Source organism: Adelges cooleyi, unplaced genomic scaffold (assembly GCF_023614345.1).
Source record: "Adelges cooleyi isolate 19-005CV unplaced genomic scaffold, UGA_ACOO_1.1 ACOO_flye_CR_arks_rails_tigmint_CR_PRNA_248, whole genome shotgun sequence".
Lineage (NCBI taxonomy): Eukaryota > Metazoa > Arthropoda > Insecta > Hemiptera > Adelgidae > Adelges > Adelges cooleyi.
The window spans coordinates 1,957,840-1,979,737 of NW_026095913.1; the positions used below are offsets into that span (position 1 = coordinate 1,957,840).

General features: G+C 33.6%; 1 protein-coding gene across 2 annotated transcripts in view; it reads right to left on the reverse strand.

Annotated features, from left to right (window-relative positions):
* LOC126837366 (cyclic nucleotide-gated cation channel alpha-3) overlaps positions 1-21,898 on the reverse strand; it is a 70,590-nt gene that overhangs the window by 25,019 nt on the left and 23,673 nt on the right. For both annotated transcript variants that reach the window (XM_050571260.1, XM_050571258.1), the window contains exon 2: positions 14,716-15,215. In XM_050571260.1, coding sequence (XP_050427217.1) covers positions 14,716-14,917 — 202 coding nt within the window. In that variant the 5' untranslated portion in view covers positions 14,918-15,215. The remainder of the gene's footprint in view (positions 1-14,715; positions 15,216-21,898) is intronic.

Genomic DNA, 21,898 nt, shown 5'->3' on the forward strand with positions numbered 1-21,898 from the left:
AATATTTAAAATTTAAATCCCAGTTATTTAAATCCGGATTAACTGGATTTTATAAATCCAGATTATCCGGATTGTTTTAAGTCGGGTTATCCAGTTTAAAATAATCTGGTTTTTCGGATTTTACTTGTTTCGTTATCCAAGCTAATGATGATAATGATATTTTTATTTTCGATAAACATTAAAAACTTAGGCATAGTAGTACAGTTTACTCCATTAAGGATAAGACACTCGTGTTTTCTTAAAATATTTTCAATTTTGTAGTTTTTCTTTTTGAAAACTTTTTTGTTTATGTTTTTTTAAATTACTAAAATTGTAGTTTTTTTAATATTTTTCAGAGCTCTACCTAACTTTCATAACTTAAATTTAAGAATTAATAATAATTCCAGTCCATCTTTATCTTATTTCGTAAATTTTAAATAACTTTAAAAGTAACTATACAAAACTAGTTATCGACTTGTAAATATTTTTATCGACTTGTTCTTAATTTAAAATATGCGTTACCATTTAATTTTTTTATTATATTAATAGCGCTCTGAAAAAAATAAAAAGTTAAAAATTTGAATATTGTCTTAAATTGTAAAATAACTTATTTTACCATTTAAATCAACTCCAAGAACAATTGGAGACGATACAATGATTGTCTTATCCTTAATCCACCACACTAAATACACGTTTTGAAACAAAACTTTAATTTTCATCCCGATTTACAAAAACGACATTTTTTTTTTATTGGCCTATATTGATCAATATTGTGGTTTGACATCTACAGTAGTTTTTACGGTATTATGTTGAAATCGACTTTAATTATAAATAAATACAACAACAAAAAATAATTACAAATAAATCCGAAAATCCGAATTATCCGAACAATTGATCAAACCTGGATACGAACAATTGGATGCAAAAAAAAAAATCCAGGTTTTAGTCCCTTTCCAATAATTATTACTTATGACCAAACTGAACTTGACCTTGATTCTTCAAACCAAGCCACGATATTACAATATTTTAGAGTACACGAACAGTCCAAATGCACTCTTGCATCACACGATTGACTAGGTTTTCATTTTGCATACCTAATAAAAACTACTACTAAACAAATATCCGACTTCTCTTAGCAATCGCAAAACGAATAGGTGATTGTTGTAATTGCGAAAGCGACACTTTAGTTGAGTTAATTGTACTTGCAGTTCGATTGGCGTTCGTGAATTATATTGTATCATTATTCTTGGCGAAAATTCAAGTGCTTTTAAGTGCGCCAAACAAACACCAGTGTATTGTTTCAGAGTAGATGCGCAAAACTTTGCAATTAATAAAGTTGTTCGAACGATGACATAAACTGTACATTCCGAACACAATCGGACTAAAGTTCGAATTGCCTTATTTATAGCTTAGACAAAACATTTCGTTTGCCGGCTGCGGCGTTTGTATTATTTTTTTTTTTTATTCTATAAGATTGCAATTTTTAGTGAGCCACAATAGCGCCAATAACAGTCCATCGAATTTTAAATTAAATGCACCGACACCAATACGGTCACATATTATTGTCGTAACGAGTTGATTAAGAAGAAACCAAATAAGAAACAAATTTCAACGAAAATTCCAAGAAAACAAATTATCAATGGTTTATGGGGAAACTATAGTAATCATAGTACATTCACGCGTTATTTTTTATATTATGTACAATCTGTTGTACAGTTGTCTTAACTGAGGAATGAGGATACTGTTCATTGTACATGACATAAGTCCACGACATGAGTAGCTCATTAGATACTCTTTAGACGTCTACCAGGGTCACCTGGAATGGTTAATACGTTTTGCTCAATCAACAAAATATTATATAATATTTTGTACTTTAAAATAATTTATTTATTAAAATTTTAGCTTGTAATTCATAATTTAATGTTGCACGTTTTCAATATTAATATTGATATCTTCCTTTTTCGTATTCAACTTATGTATTGATTGTCTGTTTAAGCGCAATAAATAACTACTAATATTAAAAAAAAACCTCTTATCCGGGTGTATTTATTGAATGGACGTCTTTTCAAGTGTTTTTTTTAAACAAAAAGATACAACAAAAGAAAAGGCAATAATGAAAGTAACTAATAAAAGTTCGAAAAGTTAAATGAAAACACCGAACAAAAGATGATCAAAGTAATAATTTATTCGAAATAAATCAAAAGTGAATATTATGTATTTTTAATTTTAGCAAATATTATTATTTTGAGTCGACAAACCATTGATTCGGTATCTACTTTGAAGAAGATATTATGTTCTCAGATTAAAAAAGAAGCGCTACAATATTATTAACCCTTCAGGAAATCGGAAGTCAGTTCTTTGAATACAATTCACCTTTGCCCGCAATGTTTTCGCCGTGTATGTTTTTTGGTCGATTAAATTAGTAGTCATATCTTAGCCTAGTAATTAAATCCAGCGTGAGGTTCAATATTGTTAACACCTCACTCACAAAATACTATTTTGTTGATAAAATTGCACGTGGTAGTGTAAATAGTGCGCCACATAATCGTGCAAGTACTTTTGACCTATATTTTTTAAGGATATTCTCACAAAAAGAAATTTGGGCTTAGGGGATACAATTTATATATATATATATATATATATATTATGTCTAACCGAAGAGGTATCAATTTAATATTATCCAATAAGACGTGTACCGTGCGACACAGTTTCTATAGCAGCTATTGTCACCTTTATAATGTAAACGAGTGTGTTGAATTTTGTATATATTTACTGGTTATGACATAAATACCGGCCCAGAAACATAATTTTTCAAAATCGAGAAATATAAACGTCGACAAACTAAAAATAAAATATCAATAACCCTTTTCCTAGAAAGGATAGAAACTTTTTCTTTATTTCGCTTTTTTCAGTGTAGCTTTAGGGCTTAAGATCTCAAAAATAGACTGAAATTGGACCAAAAGTGGGTCAAGAACATAAAATATACAAAGTTCTAAGAAATCTATAGCAAAATTTTGTATGAGAAAAATCTAAAAAAAATCACACTTAGACCGTAGTAAATTTCTAGGTTGCTACGTGTGAGTAAATCAACAGGTATTTAAAAATATGGAATATAACGGCAACAAATAATCGTAGACAGGCCCTAATCGTATCCACCCTAAGACTAAAAATACAATATTATGCACATCTCCCCCACCTCCCAATATGTTTCATCTCCACTATGCCTCAACCTGCGTGCTGGCTTTTTTTTTATATTTTCTTGAAATTCGTTCTGTGTTTTTGATAATGGTTAGGTGAATTCGCCGTTTACAAAGACCTAGAACAAATATTGTAACGGCTGTTGTGTAATGTGGTAAGCGTGGAGCGTTAATTATTTCGACTGGTGAATACACAGTTTCCAACTATGATCCGCGTGTGGACAAAGACAATACTAGTAAAGCTAACAAGCTCACGTTGGCAACCACCAAGCGCGAAACCGAAAGTGAATGAAGTTATTGTACTATTGTGCATATATATGTCGACACGTGATGAAACTTCTATAACATAATAATACACATCTGAGCGGCACCGCAAATATCATCACTTGACTCTACAAGTCACAAACAGCCATATCAGTACCTAAGTTTCATACACACACACGCACAAATGCTGAAACGTGAGAAAAAATGCGTTTTTGTACACTAAAGCCTCGAATGGAAAATAAACAATTGCTTTCTTGTCGGAAGCTATAAGAATTTGCAGAGTGTATGATTTTATTGTATTATTATATTCAGAAACGTCTTTTAAATTGTGACTTTTAAAACACAATAATATGTTGGACGTCTAGTCTAGTGTGTTTATTTCTAGTTTTCGGTTTATCGGGGACCGTAAAATTATAATAATATTTTTTATATAATTCCAGAATTCCTATTGAAATGAATAGAAAACAAAACCATGGTACAAATAGCTTTTTATATTAAACATAGATTTAGAAAATTAATGATTATCAGATATGCAATATTGTAGTACTGAAAATTTATATTTTATCTCCAGTGCGCAAACTAGTCGACACAACGGCCTAAGCTGCCTAATTATGCATTCATACCCGACCTTATATTTTAGACTTATCAACACGACCAAACTAGAATAGTCGACAAATGAATAATAATATTGTGTATATCATCCGGTAGTGCTGTCCGTGCATTCGAATAAATTACTTTTCGTTTCATTAAACATCGCCTGAAGCGTTTACATAAATAATATAATAAATACAAATGACGGCCTTATCTCGTTGTGATGGAACGCAGTGGTTGAATATGTACAAACTACATAGCTACGGTTACAAATATATTCCATGAAGTTTACACAATCATTTGTTTTGTTGCTTTAATGGACTATTAAACAAAATGTCCGATTTTCCGGACGATTCGAAACGGGATATTGGTTCGAAAAAGGAATAACAAATTATAGTTATTCATTTCTGCCGGCATTTTTTATTCTGTTTTAATGATTTATGGGTGTTATTATGTCTACACATGTAGGTGTGTCACGAATAATTGATATATTGATATATATATATATTGATATATTGATACATTTAGGTGTACTTTGGACCACACCCTGTCATCTGAAAAACGCTTAGAGAACACACAAAAAAGGTTGGGCCGAGATGTAGCTTTCTGTAAAAATGTTGTCGATACAAGATGGGAGGGATAGGGACGCATTCTCAGACTCCAAGAACCGCGCCATTGGAATTGATGTGTTCTAAAGGCGAATATTGTTAGACACCTGTTTGGCTTAATAGTTCATACACAAGGAAGATGCGAGGTTTACAATTGAACAGTACAATGCGAGGGATAAGTGGAAATTTAAAACCGAATTCCCATTCCTGTCTTATCAAATATTGCATCTACTGAAGTCGGAAGAACAGTTCAAGCTTTGGATACTTACATGTAAAGTAACTATTATAAATATAGACAAGCGTACATCGTGGTTTTTAATCATCTTAAAAGCCACTCGAGCCAAATCGTCGGCCATAAAGTTTTCCGGGAAAATGACAAAGGCCGTTATGAAAATAAACGCCACGAAAATGGTTAATGTTTATTGCATTTTGCAAAAAGTTTTATTCAAATTGTTTGGCCGGCGGAGATTTTTTCCGGGAACTGCTAAAACACAAAACCCATTTATTTAAAACCACGTTAGTTCGATGGGGAACTGAGGAGTGATTGTATTTAAAATAATGCTTTTTTTGGTTTATTTTAATTTGTGGTTCGACCCACTTCCAAACTGCTGAACCGATTCAGTCATGTAGCAAGTCTATCAATACCAGAAAGGTACAGTTTTTGAAAAAAATTCAATGATAAGAAATCAGTTAGGTTTAGGTTAGATGTGAATTAAATTGGTAGGATTAGCTTTTGGTTTGGGATAGGAGAAAGGAGAAGACTGTTGGATAGGTCAGGAGAGAAGGAAATAAGGGGATGGGAGGACCATAAGTCAGAGAGAGAGGAGGGGAAAGCCCTTTCCATGTTTCAATGTTTTATCGTGTAGCAGAGAAATGTATGCATTTTTTTTTTTTTTTTTGGAACAAGAACCAAAACTCATTTTTCGTTTGTTTTTATATTGTGTAGAATAACAGAAGATTTTAGTAGGTGTACAGAAAATGTTCCGCTTTGAGCCATTATGTGTGTTTTGATGTATTGGAAGAAGTTACGGAAGAAATACAAGCAACATGTTTGCAGATGATATTATAGGTAAGAGAAAATCTGAAAGAAGTTAACGGTAGGCTGGAGGAGTAGAGAATGGCGCTCGAATGGAATGGACTGAGGATTAGTAGAAGTAAAACAGAGTATGTAGATTATGAGTTAAGAGAAGCAGACTCGAGATTTGGCACGGGGAGCTGTATGGAAAACGAGCGGTAGGTGTTTTCCTGCGCCGTAAGACACTTCGGTCATAATCCAATATCTTTTCCGGTAGGGTGGGATTTTTTTATTTTTTTTTATTAATACAATAATACCGAGAACCGAATCGACCGTCACGTCATCGCCGCGGTTGCATCGACCTTGGCGATGCGTTAACAACGCCCTCCCCACTCATCATACTCGGTCCGGCTGGAACACAAGGCAATAAGGGTGAAAACGGAAAAATGTAATATATATATATATATATATTTTTTTTTTTTTAATTTTTTTCCCTTCAAAATTATCTCTCTCCTTAGCCCGCGGCGCGGTGACGGGGCGGCGATCGTATGGCGTCTGACGTCTGCGGACGACGAGAGAGAGAGAGAGAGGCTGTTGCCGCCTTAACCGTGTAGAATACACAGAGTCAGTACAGCGGAGTCGGCCAATCCCGGCGATCAATACGCACGCCCGCGCGGTCGGGGTTAACGCGCCCTTTTTGCGCTCTATGGCGGCCGAGGCGGCGACACACACACACTGTCTTATTCAGCCGGCCGGCTTTGTGCTTCGTGCCAATAATTAATTTTTTTTTCAAAATTTTAGACAATATTAGAGTGACTCTCACTTACTACAGTATGTATATACGAGTATATATATATACATTTCCCCCCCCCAATAAAGTAAAATTCAAGGCAAGGTATACATAGATTTGCTACCCGAATGAATCAGTTCAGATTTTTAGGTAGAAAATATCGTTGGTCAGAAACAAATAACTAAATAAAAAAAACACCACCTTGTAAAAACAATATCTTCTCAGCTCCGCACCAAATCACCAAAAAACAATGAACGTATAAGATAATAGTAAAATTTTCACATGTTGGGGGGGGGGGAGGGAGATCAAAGGTCTACAATAAGAATTATAACTAAAAGCGTTGAAATCACTTCCGAATAAACGTTTAGATACATACTTTTAAATGGCGGAAATATCGATGGAAAAAAATTGTCATGACAATAATGTAGTTAAGATTGTATTTTCGGTGTAAGGATGGTAACAATTAGGGTCTGTTGTCTATGGTTATTATTGTTGCCCTTGCAACCGATATATCAATAATAAGTAAATAACAATATAACGGAAACATTTTCAAATACCTGTTGACTGTTGATTTAATCTCACCAAGCAACCTAATAAATTTACTAGTCAATGTGAGATTTTCCTATCCAATTTAAACAAAATTGGTTAACAATGATTGATTAAAAACAAGGATGTAGGATATGTTCTAGTCCCACTTTTGATCCGTCTTTAGACTAATTTCGAGATCTTGAGTCCTAAAATTACACAAAAAAAAAAAATCCAAATAAAGAAAAAGTTTCTACAGCATGTGTAACAGCAAGTTAAATTACAAAATGTCTTACTAAATTTTGTTTAAACTGCAATAATTTGTTTAATGCAAATTTGAAATAAAAGTAAATTTTCCAGTGAAAAATCGCCCGCAAACAAACGTTTAGGTGTTTCGAAAATACTTTTTGGTCGTAAATAAAAAATAATATATTTCTGGGCCGGTAATTATGTCATAACCAGTAAAAATATACAAAATGCAACACACTCGTTTACATTATAAAGGTGACAATAGCTGCTATATAAGCTGTGCCGCACGGTACACGTCTTTTATTGGATAATATTAAAATGATATCTCTTCGGTTTGGCATAATAATATATATATATATATATAAATTGTATCTCTATTTCTTTTTGTGAGGTCGATATCCTCCGAAAATATAGGTCAAAAGTATTTGCATGGTTATGTGACGTATAATTTACACTCAAATTTATCTACAAAATAATATTATCGAGTGAGGTGTTAGCATGGAAAAAAATTGTTTTTGCCTAAAATTCGAATCTTAATCACACCTAAATTTGTACGATAGTTTTTTTAACGTTAGGGGGGCACACCTACCTTGTCGTAAATAACTAAGACGAATCAAACCAAGGTTGGGAAGGTCTTCCTAATTGTGGAATTAGAACCGGCCCACAGTGACAGAGTCCACAGAAAAACTAGGTCAAAGTTATTTTTTATTCATGACATGAATTTTTACTCTTATATCAATACAATTACTAGAGTTCAGTACTGGAAGTATTTAACTCTGTTAGGCTTGAATAATTGGTGGCACCCCGTGTAGTATCATGATTAAAATTAATTACACCTTGTTTCACGCCCAACCCTGTTCTAGCATGAAGAGTAAGGTAAATAGATTAAATTGGCATACAATTCACCTGCTCATAGTTGCTAATCTGCCGTTGAAGAGCAATTATAGTTACAAATGTTGATAAAAAGCATCAACGTGCAAGAGGTTACGGTGATCCCTAATCTAACATTACATACCAACAACAGAAAACCTACAACCTATCCGTTTTATATTGATCATATGGTTTAGACCTTAAGCTCTAAAAACTACACATAGAAAGCGAAGTAAAGAAAACGTTTCACTCCTTTTGGAAAAAAAGGTTTTTGATTTTGATTTGGCTTATCAACGTATATTGATAAAACTATGTCTCCATACAAGGTAAAATAGGTTAATACAATACAAATAAATACAAAGTTTTACATAATATGTAAAATTTCTGATCTATAGACTATCTACATAAGAAATTGATCCACACGGTGTAGAGGCGGTCCTCAAGTTATTGAAAGTTTCCCATAGAATCTAAAACGTTGGGAAACACTGCTATAGACTGTAGTATATTATACTGGGCTCGCCGAGGGTGTGGGCCGTCAACGGTGGTCACCGGACTTAGCTTTTACCTTACCCTACTTCGATCTGGTGGTCTGGTCCACCGCAAAACCAATACACACAATATCACACGGTTGACCAAAGCCGTCAGCCTCGGGGGATCATCGCTGCATCATGTTTCAAACCCCTGGACATAAGTACAACGCGCTCGGTTAGGTTAGGTCGATTAAGTTTGGTAAAGAAAAAAGCCATTGTCAAATGTATATCAGTTAGGCAATTGAACAAAATATATTGGAAACACAAGTTTAGAGAAACACTAATTTTAAACAATGATGGAAATTCAAAATTGTTTGTGAATGCTCACATTTTTTTTTGTAGCACCGTGATCCACTACTTTTTTCTTCCTACAAACTGCTCGAAAAGTAAGGATTAGGAACAGACCTTTCCAATTGAGATGAGAAACCAACATGCGGTTACATCAGCACCATAAAGCCAGTTTACTGTAAACAGTGTGGTCTTGAGAGAATACAATAATCTTTGTGTACATCTATTTACAATAAAATCCAGAAATTCGACACAAACAGTTCTCAGGATGTTATTCCGTCAAAATTCACAGTTTTTCATTATTTCCACTGTGGGTTGGGATGAACATGAGACGGTATGGGCGGATAAAGCTTACTACCGTTGTTAAACTCCTTTAAAGCTCTACACAGATCTTACTATAAACTTAGGTGTAATACCGTTGAAAAGCCGGATTTAAAGACATACACGAAAATAAAACGCCAAACAAAATGTGTACAATAGCAAACGGTTAAAAGAACGTTTTGAATTTATACATTATTAATATTTACGAATAAAAATACTGATAGGTATCTTTTGGATAAAACGGAATACAAAAATCGAACTCCAGAAAAGACCTACGGAGACCAGTTTGTACTCGCCTTAACGTGCTAGACAGTCAACTGATTTAAGCGAAAATGCCAAAGTACATATTATTCAACAATACCATTTAGTGAAAATTAAAAGGAGCCTAAAGAGCAAATTCAGGAACACTTTCAGAAGTCAATAAACAGAAAAAGTTGCTTAAATAGACTTTTTCGAGTGACAAAAAAACGGTTTCTCGTGTAATGGGTGAGGTGTAACCGAGAAAAAAGATAGAATTCCATTCCTAGTCTCAATGATGATCAAACTAGTATGTATGCCCTTCTAAGGGTCGACCCGTTTTGTAGCAGTTCCTTTGTGATTCTCAGGGACTCGAGAGTCCTATGTAAGCAGAAGATTCAATATTCAGAGATTGCCGTATGGAGGTGTACTACTTTTACTAGTGTTTAAGTATTGTTGATGCTCCTTGTATTTTTTCAATTACAATCGTATATGTCTTGCACTTGATCTGTTAGTCGTGTGGTTGAACAGCTTAACGAAATGTAACTATTGTATTTTTAACAGAGGAGGAAAAGATAATTTTGCTGATTCCCAGAGGTATCGAATTGAGATTCTATAATTTCGGACAAAGCGATCAAACCCAGTTGAAACTGTTTTTACTCAAATAACTCCACCTTTCTGTCAATATATAAATTCAAACCGAATTCGATGCTTCGTTTACTGGAGATTCAAATAGTATAATAAAAAATAGTGTAAAACTCTACCGTTATACTCCAAACAACAGAGACTAGTTCATGTTTGGACATCTGTCTTATTCCGTTTACTAGTAATTATTTGTTGTACGAATAGTTTGTTTTTCTATTTAATAATTATCATTAAATTGCTTTTAGGTTTCTAGTGAATTTTCGACTTGTGTAATTATTGAACACGGTTAATTTTATCGTTGCATACAACACTTACAATTGTTACAATATATTTGTATATAATTATGTGTACACACATTGTTTTGCACGCAATTAATAACTATTTTGGTGAAGTGACGGAACAGCGGAAGTTTGAACCGTATGTGTTTGGTAACTGTACACAATGTAGTTTACTCGTTATTGCTCGAGTTAAACCGAACTTTGGTAGTTTTCCGGGCTCGTAAACTTAACAAATTACATCAAGACAAATGTATTATGAGCGTAACATATGTAGGGTTTTTTTTTAAATTTAACGATGAAGTCATTATTATTTTTGCATCAACGTGTAGTGCCGGTGTTGTACGAGGTTCTGCTGACAAAGGACAACTCGATAAGACGTATCGTTATATTATATTGTATTATTGTCTGGTAAACGTGCAATGTCGTGTACGGCGACACAGATTCCGCGACAAACCGTTAACCAACCGAACCGACCGGAATCTTATGAGAAATTCGCTGGTATTTTATTATGTAAATGGCAATAAAAAAAAAGATCCAACTCGGTACACACTGTCGGCACTATAAATTCTAATAAAGTTCTCTAGCGTTCAAGTCGCAGACGATATACGACCGGCAGTATCGTGGCCGTCTGCCACACACACCCTACGACAATTGGAACAATAATAATAATAGTAATAATAATATCGTGGATAACTTGTTTTTTGAGTTTGTTCGACCGAGAACAACGTTGTTTTGTGATAAGCTTAAGGGCCAAAAAGCTTCGTATAGAAACCGTCCGAATGGCTTTTGTCGGACCGGTCATAAAACGCACCCACCGAAATGTATTGGTCACGTTTATTGTGTTTTTATCTAAAAAAAAAAAAAACCTTCGTCTATTAGACTATATTATTATATTGACCTAAATAAAACGAACAACAAAGTATATTATGGTAAAGTGTTGCGTTTGATTTTATTAGCGAGAAAAAAAATCAAAAAACGTTTTACTACCTATGATATAATATGAACTCATCGTGACCGACATAGTAATATTATGCAACCTCTCTACAATATATTTCTGGCTCTTGGGTCAAGAAGGGACAATATCGAAAATTGATTTTAGGCATTTTTAAAATGATTAACGTGGCATCGGCCCTTATTGACCCAACCATAGAGTTATATTCATAAATATCTTATATAGGTCAGTTTTATTTGGGAAGTTAAAACGTTAAGATGTGTTTACTGTTTTGGCTTGGAAACGTTTTTGTGAAAACTGCATAATCAATAAAATATAAACAACATTCATTTGTGCGTGGAAAATTAAAAACTCCACTGAAAGCCGGCTCGCCATAATAACGGCAAAAGTCATTTTAGAAATTCTCTGCTCGATTCGTCAGAGTAGTGTAGAATTGATTTTTATAATAATAATTAATTGTGGAGGATGTCGTCGTTTATTATTCTCAGAAAACGGAGCCGGAAGTGTTTTTCTGTTTTGAATTTTTACTATTTTATTCATGATTTAAGCAAATCGAAAACGTCTGTCTTTTACAGTCAAAATACGCACTGCCAATATCGGACAGTTAAAATATATTTTATTTTGGAAATGCAAACCGAAAGTAAACATTTTTCTACCTCAAGCATTCAAATTTATTTCAACACAAATATCGTTCGGTAAAAATGAACACAAAAACAACAACATTGGCTTAGACAACAGAATTGGGTAATAAATCACAACCCTCAGGTGCTTAAATCATAAAATGAACATCTAAAATAAATTGTTCTAGAGCAATAATAATTTTTTTTTTTTTTTAGACAGTTACAACAATATTTGTATTACAGTGTTTTTGTACCGACGATTAATTTCATGGCTATTTACTAGAACCGTATTATACTCTGTTGGACAATTACATTTATTTTCCATTGATGTTGGTGTGCATTTAATCGGTTGTGCATCTGCGTTTAATTCTAATTGAATTACTAACCGAGTTCGAGCGTGACACGATGGCCGTTAACGTTGAAATGAACTTTTATCTAACTCTGCGCACATACACTAATCGCTTAACCCCAATTGGAAACCGACAAATAGTGCTGAGGGTGTTTTTATTTCTCGACAATATCACGTTTCTGAATTCAAGTTGTTTTTGCTTAACACTTTCCCCTCGACGTCGTATCCGTTTCTCTCGCTGCTCAAAATACAATTATTGTTCATACGGGTTCTTCTTCTTGGAATGCTTACTCGAGACTTCCGTTGGAATACATCCGATAGCTATAAAAAAAAATTATATATACACACCAGCGACTATCGCTCTGAGAAGAACGATCGATTACCTACTCGATTGGCTCTGTATACTTGCATCAAACTTGACCACAAAAAAATAAATCAAACGCAGCATTTCTTTGATGATGAAAAAAAATACATTAAAGTCAACATGACCAGGATATCAAGTTTTTCGCGAGGCTAACGCTAAGAACCGGAAAACTTGGAATTTAAGTACAAATCATTTTAACACGGATTGAATCTTCTCCGAAATGAGTTTGATTGACTGATGTTTTACAACCTCCAAATTTTAGTAGTTCTCATAAAAGGTGACCTAATTGTATAAAATATTGGAAAGCCTCTGAGACTAAATGATAGCCTAACTGAAAAACGGAAAAATTATGGAAAAGTTTGATGGAAGAGTATGCAAAAGGTACCTTAATACCTTTTAAGCACAAAACAAATATATTTTTGCTGACTGGGATTGTAATCAGGAAGTTTTATGTCACGTATAAATTAGTTAAGCCACAAGCCCCAGATGAACCCTTTTTGTGTAATCCCTAAAATCCACAGGAAAGGTGGTCAAAAAAATATAAGTATGTAGTCGTTTTTCGGTACTAACCGTAGTATAACCAATATAAACATTCCATTTCCATTCCCTTTTAAGACGTATGAGCAACGCCCGTCTTGGTTACCTGGTCCGCTCCTGGCACCGTTAGCTGTGCCCAAACCTTAAACTTGCTCTCTGTTGATTATTGTTAAAATATTCTTGCGTAATAATCCTTAATTACTCTAAAAATCTAATTCATAAGAGTCATTTCTGTAATCCATAGTTGTTTGTTAAATTTTAAACGTATTTGAGAATTGATATTCAGGGTTGAATTTTCTTTCCCTGCATGCTTTATAATAATATATATATCCGCATATATTATGTTCTTCAGACTTCAGGAGGTATAATCTTTGGTCAGAAAGCTATGGTAGAGGGGCTGGTTTTCAAGTTATACTTAACACTTGCCTATTTAGCCAAACAGGTGCATACTATTCTGCTGTAGAATACCGTGGTTATTAGAGTTTGATAATATTCATCCCCCATCCTATACCGACTAATTTTTTGCAGCAAGTTACCTCTCGATTTAACCTTTATTTGTGATGGCAGGGTGTGATCTAAAGAACATCTTGGTGAACCAAAAATTATTCAAAACAGACTTACATTTATAGACATAATATCCATAAATAAAAATAAATAAATAATACAGAAAAAAAATGACTGCAGAAGTTATTAATTGCCATTTTGTTATGCCTTTTTTTTTTTAACCAATATCCCGTTTCAAATCGTCCGGAAAATCAGACATTTTGTTTAATAGTCCACTTAAGTAATAAAACAAATGTTTATGTAAACTTCATAGTTCATAAATATATAATAACTACATCTATGTGTGTAGTTTTTACAGATTCATCCACTGCGTTGCATCATAATGAGATAAGGGTTTTATTTGTAAATATTATGTTATTTATGTAAACGCTGGACGCAATGATTAATAATTAAACGAAAAAGTAATTTACTCGAATGTTAAGATAGCATTATCTCATGAAATACACACTATTAATGTTAATTTAGCGACTAGTGAGGCCTTGTTGATAAGTCTAAAATATAAGGTCTGGTATGAATGCATAAATAGGCGGTCAAAACCGTTGTGCCGACTTGTTTGTGCACGGGAGGTGAAATATGGGTTTCCATTACAATAATAATCGCATGCCAGATAATCATACATTTTCTATAACTCTGTTTAATATTGACAGATAATTACTATACCAGGGTCTACCGTCAAAGCCACTGTTCAAAAGACGTTTCTGAATAAAACCATACACTGTGCAAATTCGTATCGCTTTCGACAAACAAATCCGTTGTTTATTTTTCATTCAAGGCTTAAGTAGGTATACGGTAAACGCATATTTTCTCCCGTTTAAATTTGTATGTGTGTGTGTGTGTGTGTGTGTGTGTGCGCGCGCGCGCTTTATTGTCTACAGCGGAGTCGAGTGATGATATTGGCATGTTCCTCGTCACTCCTTTCTACAATGTCCCAGCCTCGGTTACCTGGTACGATCCTGGGACCGTTAGCTGTGGCCAAACCGGAGCCGTAGGTCACTTGCGATGGGGTGGCGTTGGACGATACGATGCTGATCTGTTCCAGGTCTGCCGACTGTCCATGGTGTAGTAGCCTGGTGCTGCTAGTAGAAGTGGCCGGCTGCGCGTCCCCGGACTCCCGTCGGCCCGCTATGCTCTGTACCAGCCGCATGCCTCGTTATCAGGCGCCCGCAGGAGGACCGTGACCCGAACCACCGCGACGACGATGACAACGACCTCCGCGGCCCGGATGGCATAATGACCGGCGCGCCGGTGTAGCATCACCAGTCATTTATACCGGGCGCGATCATCGTGTCGCACCGTGAGAAAACGCCAACGCCCTTGCTGGCGGTGGATGCCTCTTGCCGGCGGTTTGGCCCCACTTCTTCGCTGTCGACGATCACTCCGACGGGCGATTGCGCGCAGTGGATGGCATTCAACACAATAGCATTGCACCGCTGACGACGAATCTGCAAGGAGAAAATAAATACATTTTCATTGATATTCGATTTGCGAAGGTCGATCCGAAATTTAAACGCCAAAAAGTCTTTGGCGCAGGGATTGCAATGATGTATCGATAGTTTTAATAATACTATCCATAGATGGTGACCAATATATATCTTTGTGTTGACAAGTAACATAAATCTTGCACATGTTATCGGCCCGTATATATTTTATACATGTGTAAGCTGCGTCCCGGGACATTCTGTTTATTTTCAGTTAGCGAAATAATTTAAAGTAATAATCTGCGATAAAAATATGTCCACTAAAATAAAAATATTACTAGCGGCCAGTGTGCATTTGATCGTGTGCAGTTGTACAGCTATACAGTATATTATTTTCAATTTAATACAAATAAAATGAACGTTATGAAAAGCGAAAGAAAAAATAAAACGTTGAAAGTGGTTGATGGTTACAAATTTCGTTTTCATAAGTTTCTAAAAAATGATATTCAACGTTGGTGTTGCACAGTTAAAACGTGTAAGTGTTTTTTTTTTGAAATTTAATGATAATAATATTTTTATAGGGGGTTTTAATGATCACAATCATGTACAAATATCTGAACAACAAATAAATCGACAGACACTTAATAATAATTTTTAAAAAAAAGCTGTTGACGATATGTTTACTAGACCAACTAAAATTATCCATTCTGAAATAAAACATGCTGATATTGCAACTTTAACTTCTCAAGACGTCAATTAGATTAAAAGAAATTTACACAATGCTCGTGCTTCTATCCAACCAAAATTACCAGCTACTTTTTCGGAATTACATAATATTTTTGACAATATGGAATTTGAAACAAATAAAAATGAAAATTTTTTGTTAGTTAATAATAAAGAAACAAATAGAGTAGGTTTCTTCACATTAAGTAATTTAAAAGCCCCATGTAGTTCAGATACTATATTTGTAGATGGTACATTCAAAAGTTGTCCAAAATTATATCATCAACTATTTACAGTTCATTGTACAATTAATCAATCTAATGTTCCACTCGTTTATTTTCTAAGACTATTATCTTCAAAGACTACACAATGCGTTTCAACATTTAGTTATAGAGTGCAAAAATAACAACTTACAATTTAATCCCATTCGAATGTATGTCGATTTTGAAAAAGCTATCCATAATGCTGCAAACCATGTTTGGCCTTCCATTCAAGTAAAATGGTGTAGATTTCATCTTGGTCAAAGTTAGTATAGGAAAATACCACAGTTGGGCTTAAGTAGTGCTTATAAAAATAACAATACTGAAATAAGTAATTTTTTAAAATGAATGTTTGGACTACTTTTTTTAAGTTTTGATATGGTTGAAGACTGTTTTGCGTACGATATTATTCCATTGCAACCACAAGATGATAGGATAATACAATTTACCGACTACATATTAGAAACCTATTTAACCAACGACTCGGAGTTCCCGCCACAGATATGGGCCGAATTTGTATCCTCGATAATGCGCACAACAAATAATTGTGAATGATTTCATAGAAAACTAAACGGGTCGTTCAATTCATCAGCAGAACGGTGATTGTCGCTTAACAAAATATTCAGCACAAGTAAAACCGACATGATAGTGTTTAAAAATAGACATCGTTATGAAAACTTAACGGCACTTAACCATAAAGCTGATTAACTTAAACCAGTCTCTTATATTTTACATTAGTTCGTGCTAAAAATTGTATGCGAGAGCCATGTACCGGAAATTAACTTTACATATACAATTTGGAGAAGCCGAGTTGACAGCTGTTGCGAATTTATGAGTTTCCAGTCGTGTCAAATGAAAAATTTCCATAACATAATGCAACATATTTCACATACTACAAACTTAAGTATATATACATAAGATCATACACGCAAAGTAAATTAACTAGAGAGCTTGCCGGAAATGTTGTACGCGTTCAATTTGTTTTTAAGTGTATTTTTGTGTAAAAATGAAAGAAATTTAATAAGCATGAAATATTAATAAATGCAGATGATTTTGGCACGTTAAAAAATAGGATAAAAAAGTAAATAGTAAAACTGGTAAAAGTGAAAATGATATGCTAAGTATTAAGTATCAATATAAAGTCCAAAAAGGATAGTTAAATTAAAAAAACCAGAAATAACAGTTGCAACCCAAAGTACTTTTGAAATACATATAATTACTTATTACTTAGTTACTCATATAATTTAATATTCAACTGAAACGATAACGAGTCATTCGGATCACTGTTAGATAGTTTATGTTTTCGTTTGCTTTTATCCAAAGTAATTGAACGTTCCATTAAATATTATATCTTCGTTTGGATATTAATCATTATTTTAAGTTCTTGGAAATATTATGAGTATAAAACTAAATTTTTTTTCCTTAAGACGACTTGGAAAATATATCTGTGCGCTGATTGTTTTCAAAGGAAATAAAGTAAACTGTTCAGAGCGATAAAAGTCGGAAACATTCGATATTGAATTTTACCTTTGCTGCATTCTTTTAGAAGTACTCTCAATGATGAAAGATCTTTTATTTCAATTGAAAACGTATGCGTATGACTCTCGATTGTGTAAATCCATGAAAATCATTTTTTTCCCATTTGGAAACCATTCAAGATGTGATTGCGAACGAGATCAAGCGCGTTTCCACCCCTCCCAATAATAGCTGCTACACTAAATAATAAAAACTTATTGGTTTTTTTTCGCCAAAAATCGACTCGTGCATATGGTAATACACTGTTTTGAGATAATGAAGTTCAAATAGACGTGACGCATTTACACGAGTTATACTCTATTCCCTTTAGATCAGTTCCGTGTAAATTGATTTTGGGAAATTTAATTAAAGTCACTCGCAGCCAGACAGTAATTTCCGTTTGCGAAATCGTTTCCGCATGGAGACTTTATTGAAAGCTGACAAAGATGTAATCTTTGTTGGGTATGATACGTTAACGACAAACCATGTATCTAGTCGACTAGTGGAAAACCGAAAAAACCCGTTTTGACGATACGTTGATAGCTGTTAATAGTAATGTACGAGGCAAAACGGAAAGGTGAGCTGCTGTGTGACCAGAACGACAACATTTTAATTATCTGGTGTATATTTTTAATTTGTTCCCAATTGCAACCGTGTGACACAAAACATAGTTTGACTAAACAGTTATAATATCAACAAATTATTAAAACTTGAGTGGGGGTATTGTACTTACACTATTTACACAGTTTGCGGATATTTCCAATTGAACAGCTTGACTTGACTGGGCAGACGAGTCAAGCTACTCAAGTGGGAGTATCCGCAAATTGTGTAAATAGTGTAGTTATAATATTACCAAATTATCATATGTAATTCAAATTTATCTATTGATTTGTAAAGTTGATAAGGATTATACTGTGCAGTGTTTAACGACTTATAAAAAAAAATATTTATTTTTATTTAAACTAATTACACTGTCGCTCGGCTTCTTGATTATAATCTATATATTTGTACCCTATAGTAAGAAGACTTGATAACTTAAAAGATACATGATAGTAACAATAATCGTTGTCACTGCGACAGACCAAAGGAGAAGGATGGCCCTGTCTGAATAATAATTGTTGAAATATATTTTATATAGTGCATTTTATGATTTGTCTTGTAATGAAACCTAACTTTTTTATAAGGTACAAGTTTTAGGAATTTTTTTTTAGAAAGGTTTAGGATTATCACTTTGTTTTTGTAACTAAGTAAGTAACAACGATAAGTTCATACAATTTTAGTAGTATTTATTTGATATAGTGGTGGATTTCGATAACGCGAAGGATATTGATTGGGTTTTTCGTCTTTTCTTATTGAACCACGATAATGATTCTGATGGACTTATTTTGTTGACCTGAATACACTCTAAGGGGACAATTATTTTTGAGATGTGCCGATACTAACGATAATGACTCGTGATTTGCAACGGTCACATAAGTATCACTTTCGGTGAAATGGCGACTCGTGCCGTCCTACCGCAGCATTATATTGTACTTTGCTGAATTGTATCGCACCGAACCAAAGGACCTGGCTACAGTGTCTTATGATAAATCGACTGGTCTTCATTGGCAGCAATTACGTCGGTCGGACGGTCGCGTATTGATTTCTATTATTAAACGCATAAATCACATGCCGGGGCCGATTCCTCCCCATCGGCGTCGAAGTGACAGTATCCTTTTAAAAACCTTATATAATATATATATATATATATATTATGTATACACATCTATCCACTCGGAAATTAATCAAAACCTCGTGCGGCTTCGAGTAAATGATGTAGACAAAACGGCTAATGACCGAACCGTTTTTAGGATAAAGTTTAAACGTTCGGCGGGTCATTTTTCATTCAAGATTCTCAGATACACCAAATTACTCCCCTTCATCCCCCTTCCCTTCAACTTCCGGACACAAACAGTGTCCTCCACTAACCACTCCTAACCCCCCCCCCCCTCCCGTTCCCTGCTAGCGCCTACCAATAAAAACATAATATAATCGGCTCAGGTTACCTAACCAAACCTGATCCGTTTCTGTGATGCTCGGGTAAAACTTCTCAAGACCATATTTAATAGGAATATAACCGATTTCATCTACTCCCCTTCAAAAAAAAAAAAAGATAATTTTTTTTTTATATATGTAAACAATTTAACCTCGTTTATGCGACTTTTGAACTCGATACATAAAAAAATACCCTTTTATTGCGGGTAAAATTAAATAACTCTTATACCTAATCATTTTGAACTACTATAGCTACAAATTGACAAAATCTACCGTGTACTACTTGTTTAAGAAGAAAAAAACTCGGATGAAAATATGCAAACCGAATGTTCAATAAAACATTATAAAAAGTACAATTTTAGAGGGTAATTATTTCAATTTATCGTATTTGTTTTTATTAAATAATATCAAATATAACAATATGTTTATTTGAAAATAACAATCGTTTGATATTGATGCAGATAAAAATTGCTCTTTAAATTTTTAGCTATTAACATCTTATACACTTTTGTACAGAAAATAATTAACATTATGAGGCTCTTTTAGGTTTTGCTTTAATGCGTTAAAGGCACGAACGTTCATAAACGAAGAACAAAGATTATGTTCTATTTGGTCATGAAAAATACTTTGAAGAGAAAAAAAACAAAGCCTTCTGAATTTTGAATTAAAAAAATTATTTATAAAGTTAGAGAAGTCCGTAAATCTGTAATTCTTAAACTAAAAATGATTTATATCGCTAACATTTTATTTGTTTGTAAGTTTTAATGGGTTTTTGTGATAAGCTCTTGTTATTGAATTTATACATTTTAAAAAGTTTTTCGGTTAGTTGTTGTATTCTTTTAGCGCTTTTCTCTGTCATTCTCTTAACAACACCCGAAATGTTTTACTGGGTTGTAAAAACAAGATTGTTGCATTGGTCTCAACTCTCAGTGGGTGATAAAAATTTTGCTTAGAAAAGCAATAAACTTAAAATTGTTTGTAAACTTTACCTAGCACTCGTAGGTGTGCAATTACACGTTCAAGTATAATAAAAGCCAGTACAGTGGGGTCGGTCAGTTTAGTCTCAAGACTATAGCAAATATTATAGCTGAAGTTTAATATGGTTAAAGTTTACTCTTCACGTTTCCAAAACTTTATTTAACAAAAAACAATATACAACAGAGAAAAAATAAATTTCTTTTTCACCTATTTTTTCAACTATCTAAATACTTCTAACCCCTAATTTTTTTTTTTTTGCGACAGCGGTGATCAGTGACGATATATTTCCCTTTCAAAATTCAAAATAAAACATTTATTGTCGAAGTAATGCATTAAGTTTGTTCATAATGCGGTATCCGGCAATTGATCTCCATATTGAAACCATTTATATGCAGAACGCACATAATAATATTTTATCATCGCCCTGAGTATCGTTTAAAGCGGCGTGGAAAGAATAAACCATTATTTTTTTGTTTATACTTTCAAAAGTTAAAAAAAAATGTTTTTCACTCGAATAGTTTTCCAAACAGTAGAAGCGCAACGGTATAATGTATAATTTATATACACTTGTAAAACCACGGAGTTCAAAATGTTTTCCTTTGAGTTCGAAACAAAAATAGTAATAAAATGGCCATAACAATAATTTGGTCCAAAAAAATCTCCCAACAGCGACCAAAAGTGACCTGGAACTACCCCAACTATGCCAAACGTCCAACATGAGTATTTTCCTTTTATGGATTATAAATGTTCACTTCATTATCGTTTCAGAAGATACAATTAAGCTTGCGTTTATCGTTCACTTGTGTGCAGTTTGATTCGGGGTTCGAAACAGTTAAGACTTCTTTTTTAAAAAAAAAGTTCCATTATGAGTTTTAATAGTTGTAATTATAGTACACCCCAAAAATGAAAGTTCCTTTAGAACAGTTATTTAAAAGTCTTTTGTTTTTGTTCAATATTCTGTATTAGCGATAAAATTAATCAAAACTTTAAAGTGCTTTATTATAAACGACATTGTCTTTTGTTTTAACTTTGAACTTGTTCTAAGTTCTCTTTTTAATGTGTTTTTTAACAAAATTTTGTTGGGATGGGCGTCATTTTCGGTTTTCATTAAAAAAAATGAGTTGAATAACCCAAATTTTTAAATACTTTGTCTGACTATAAACCAAGAATTAATTTGATACTTATATAGTTATAATT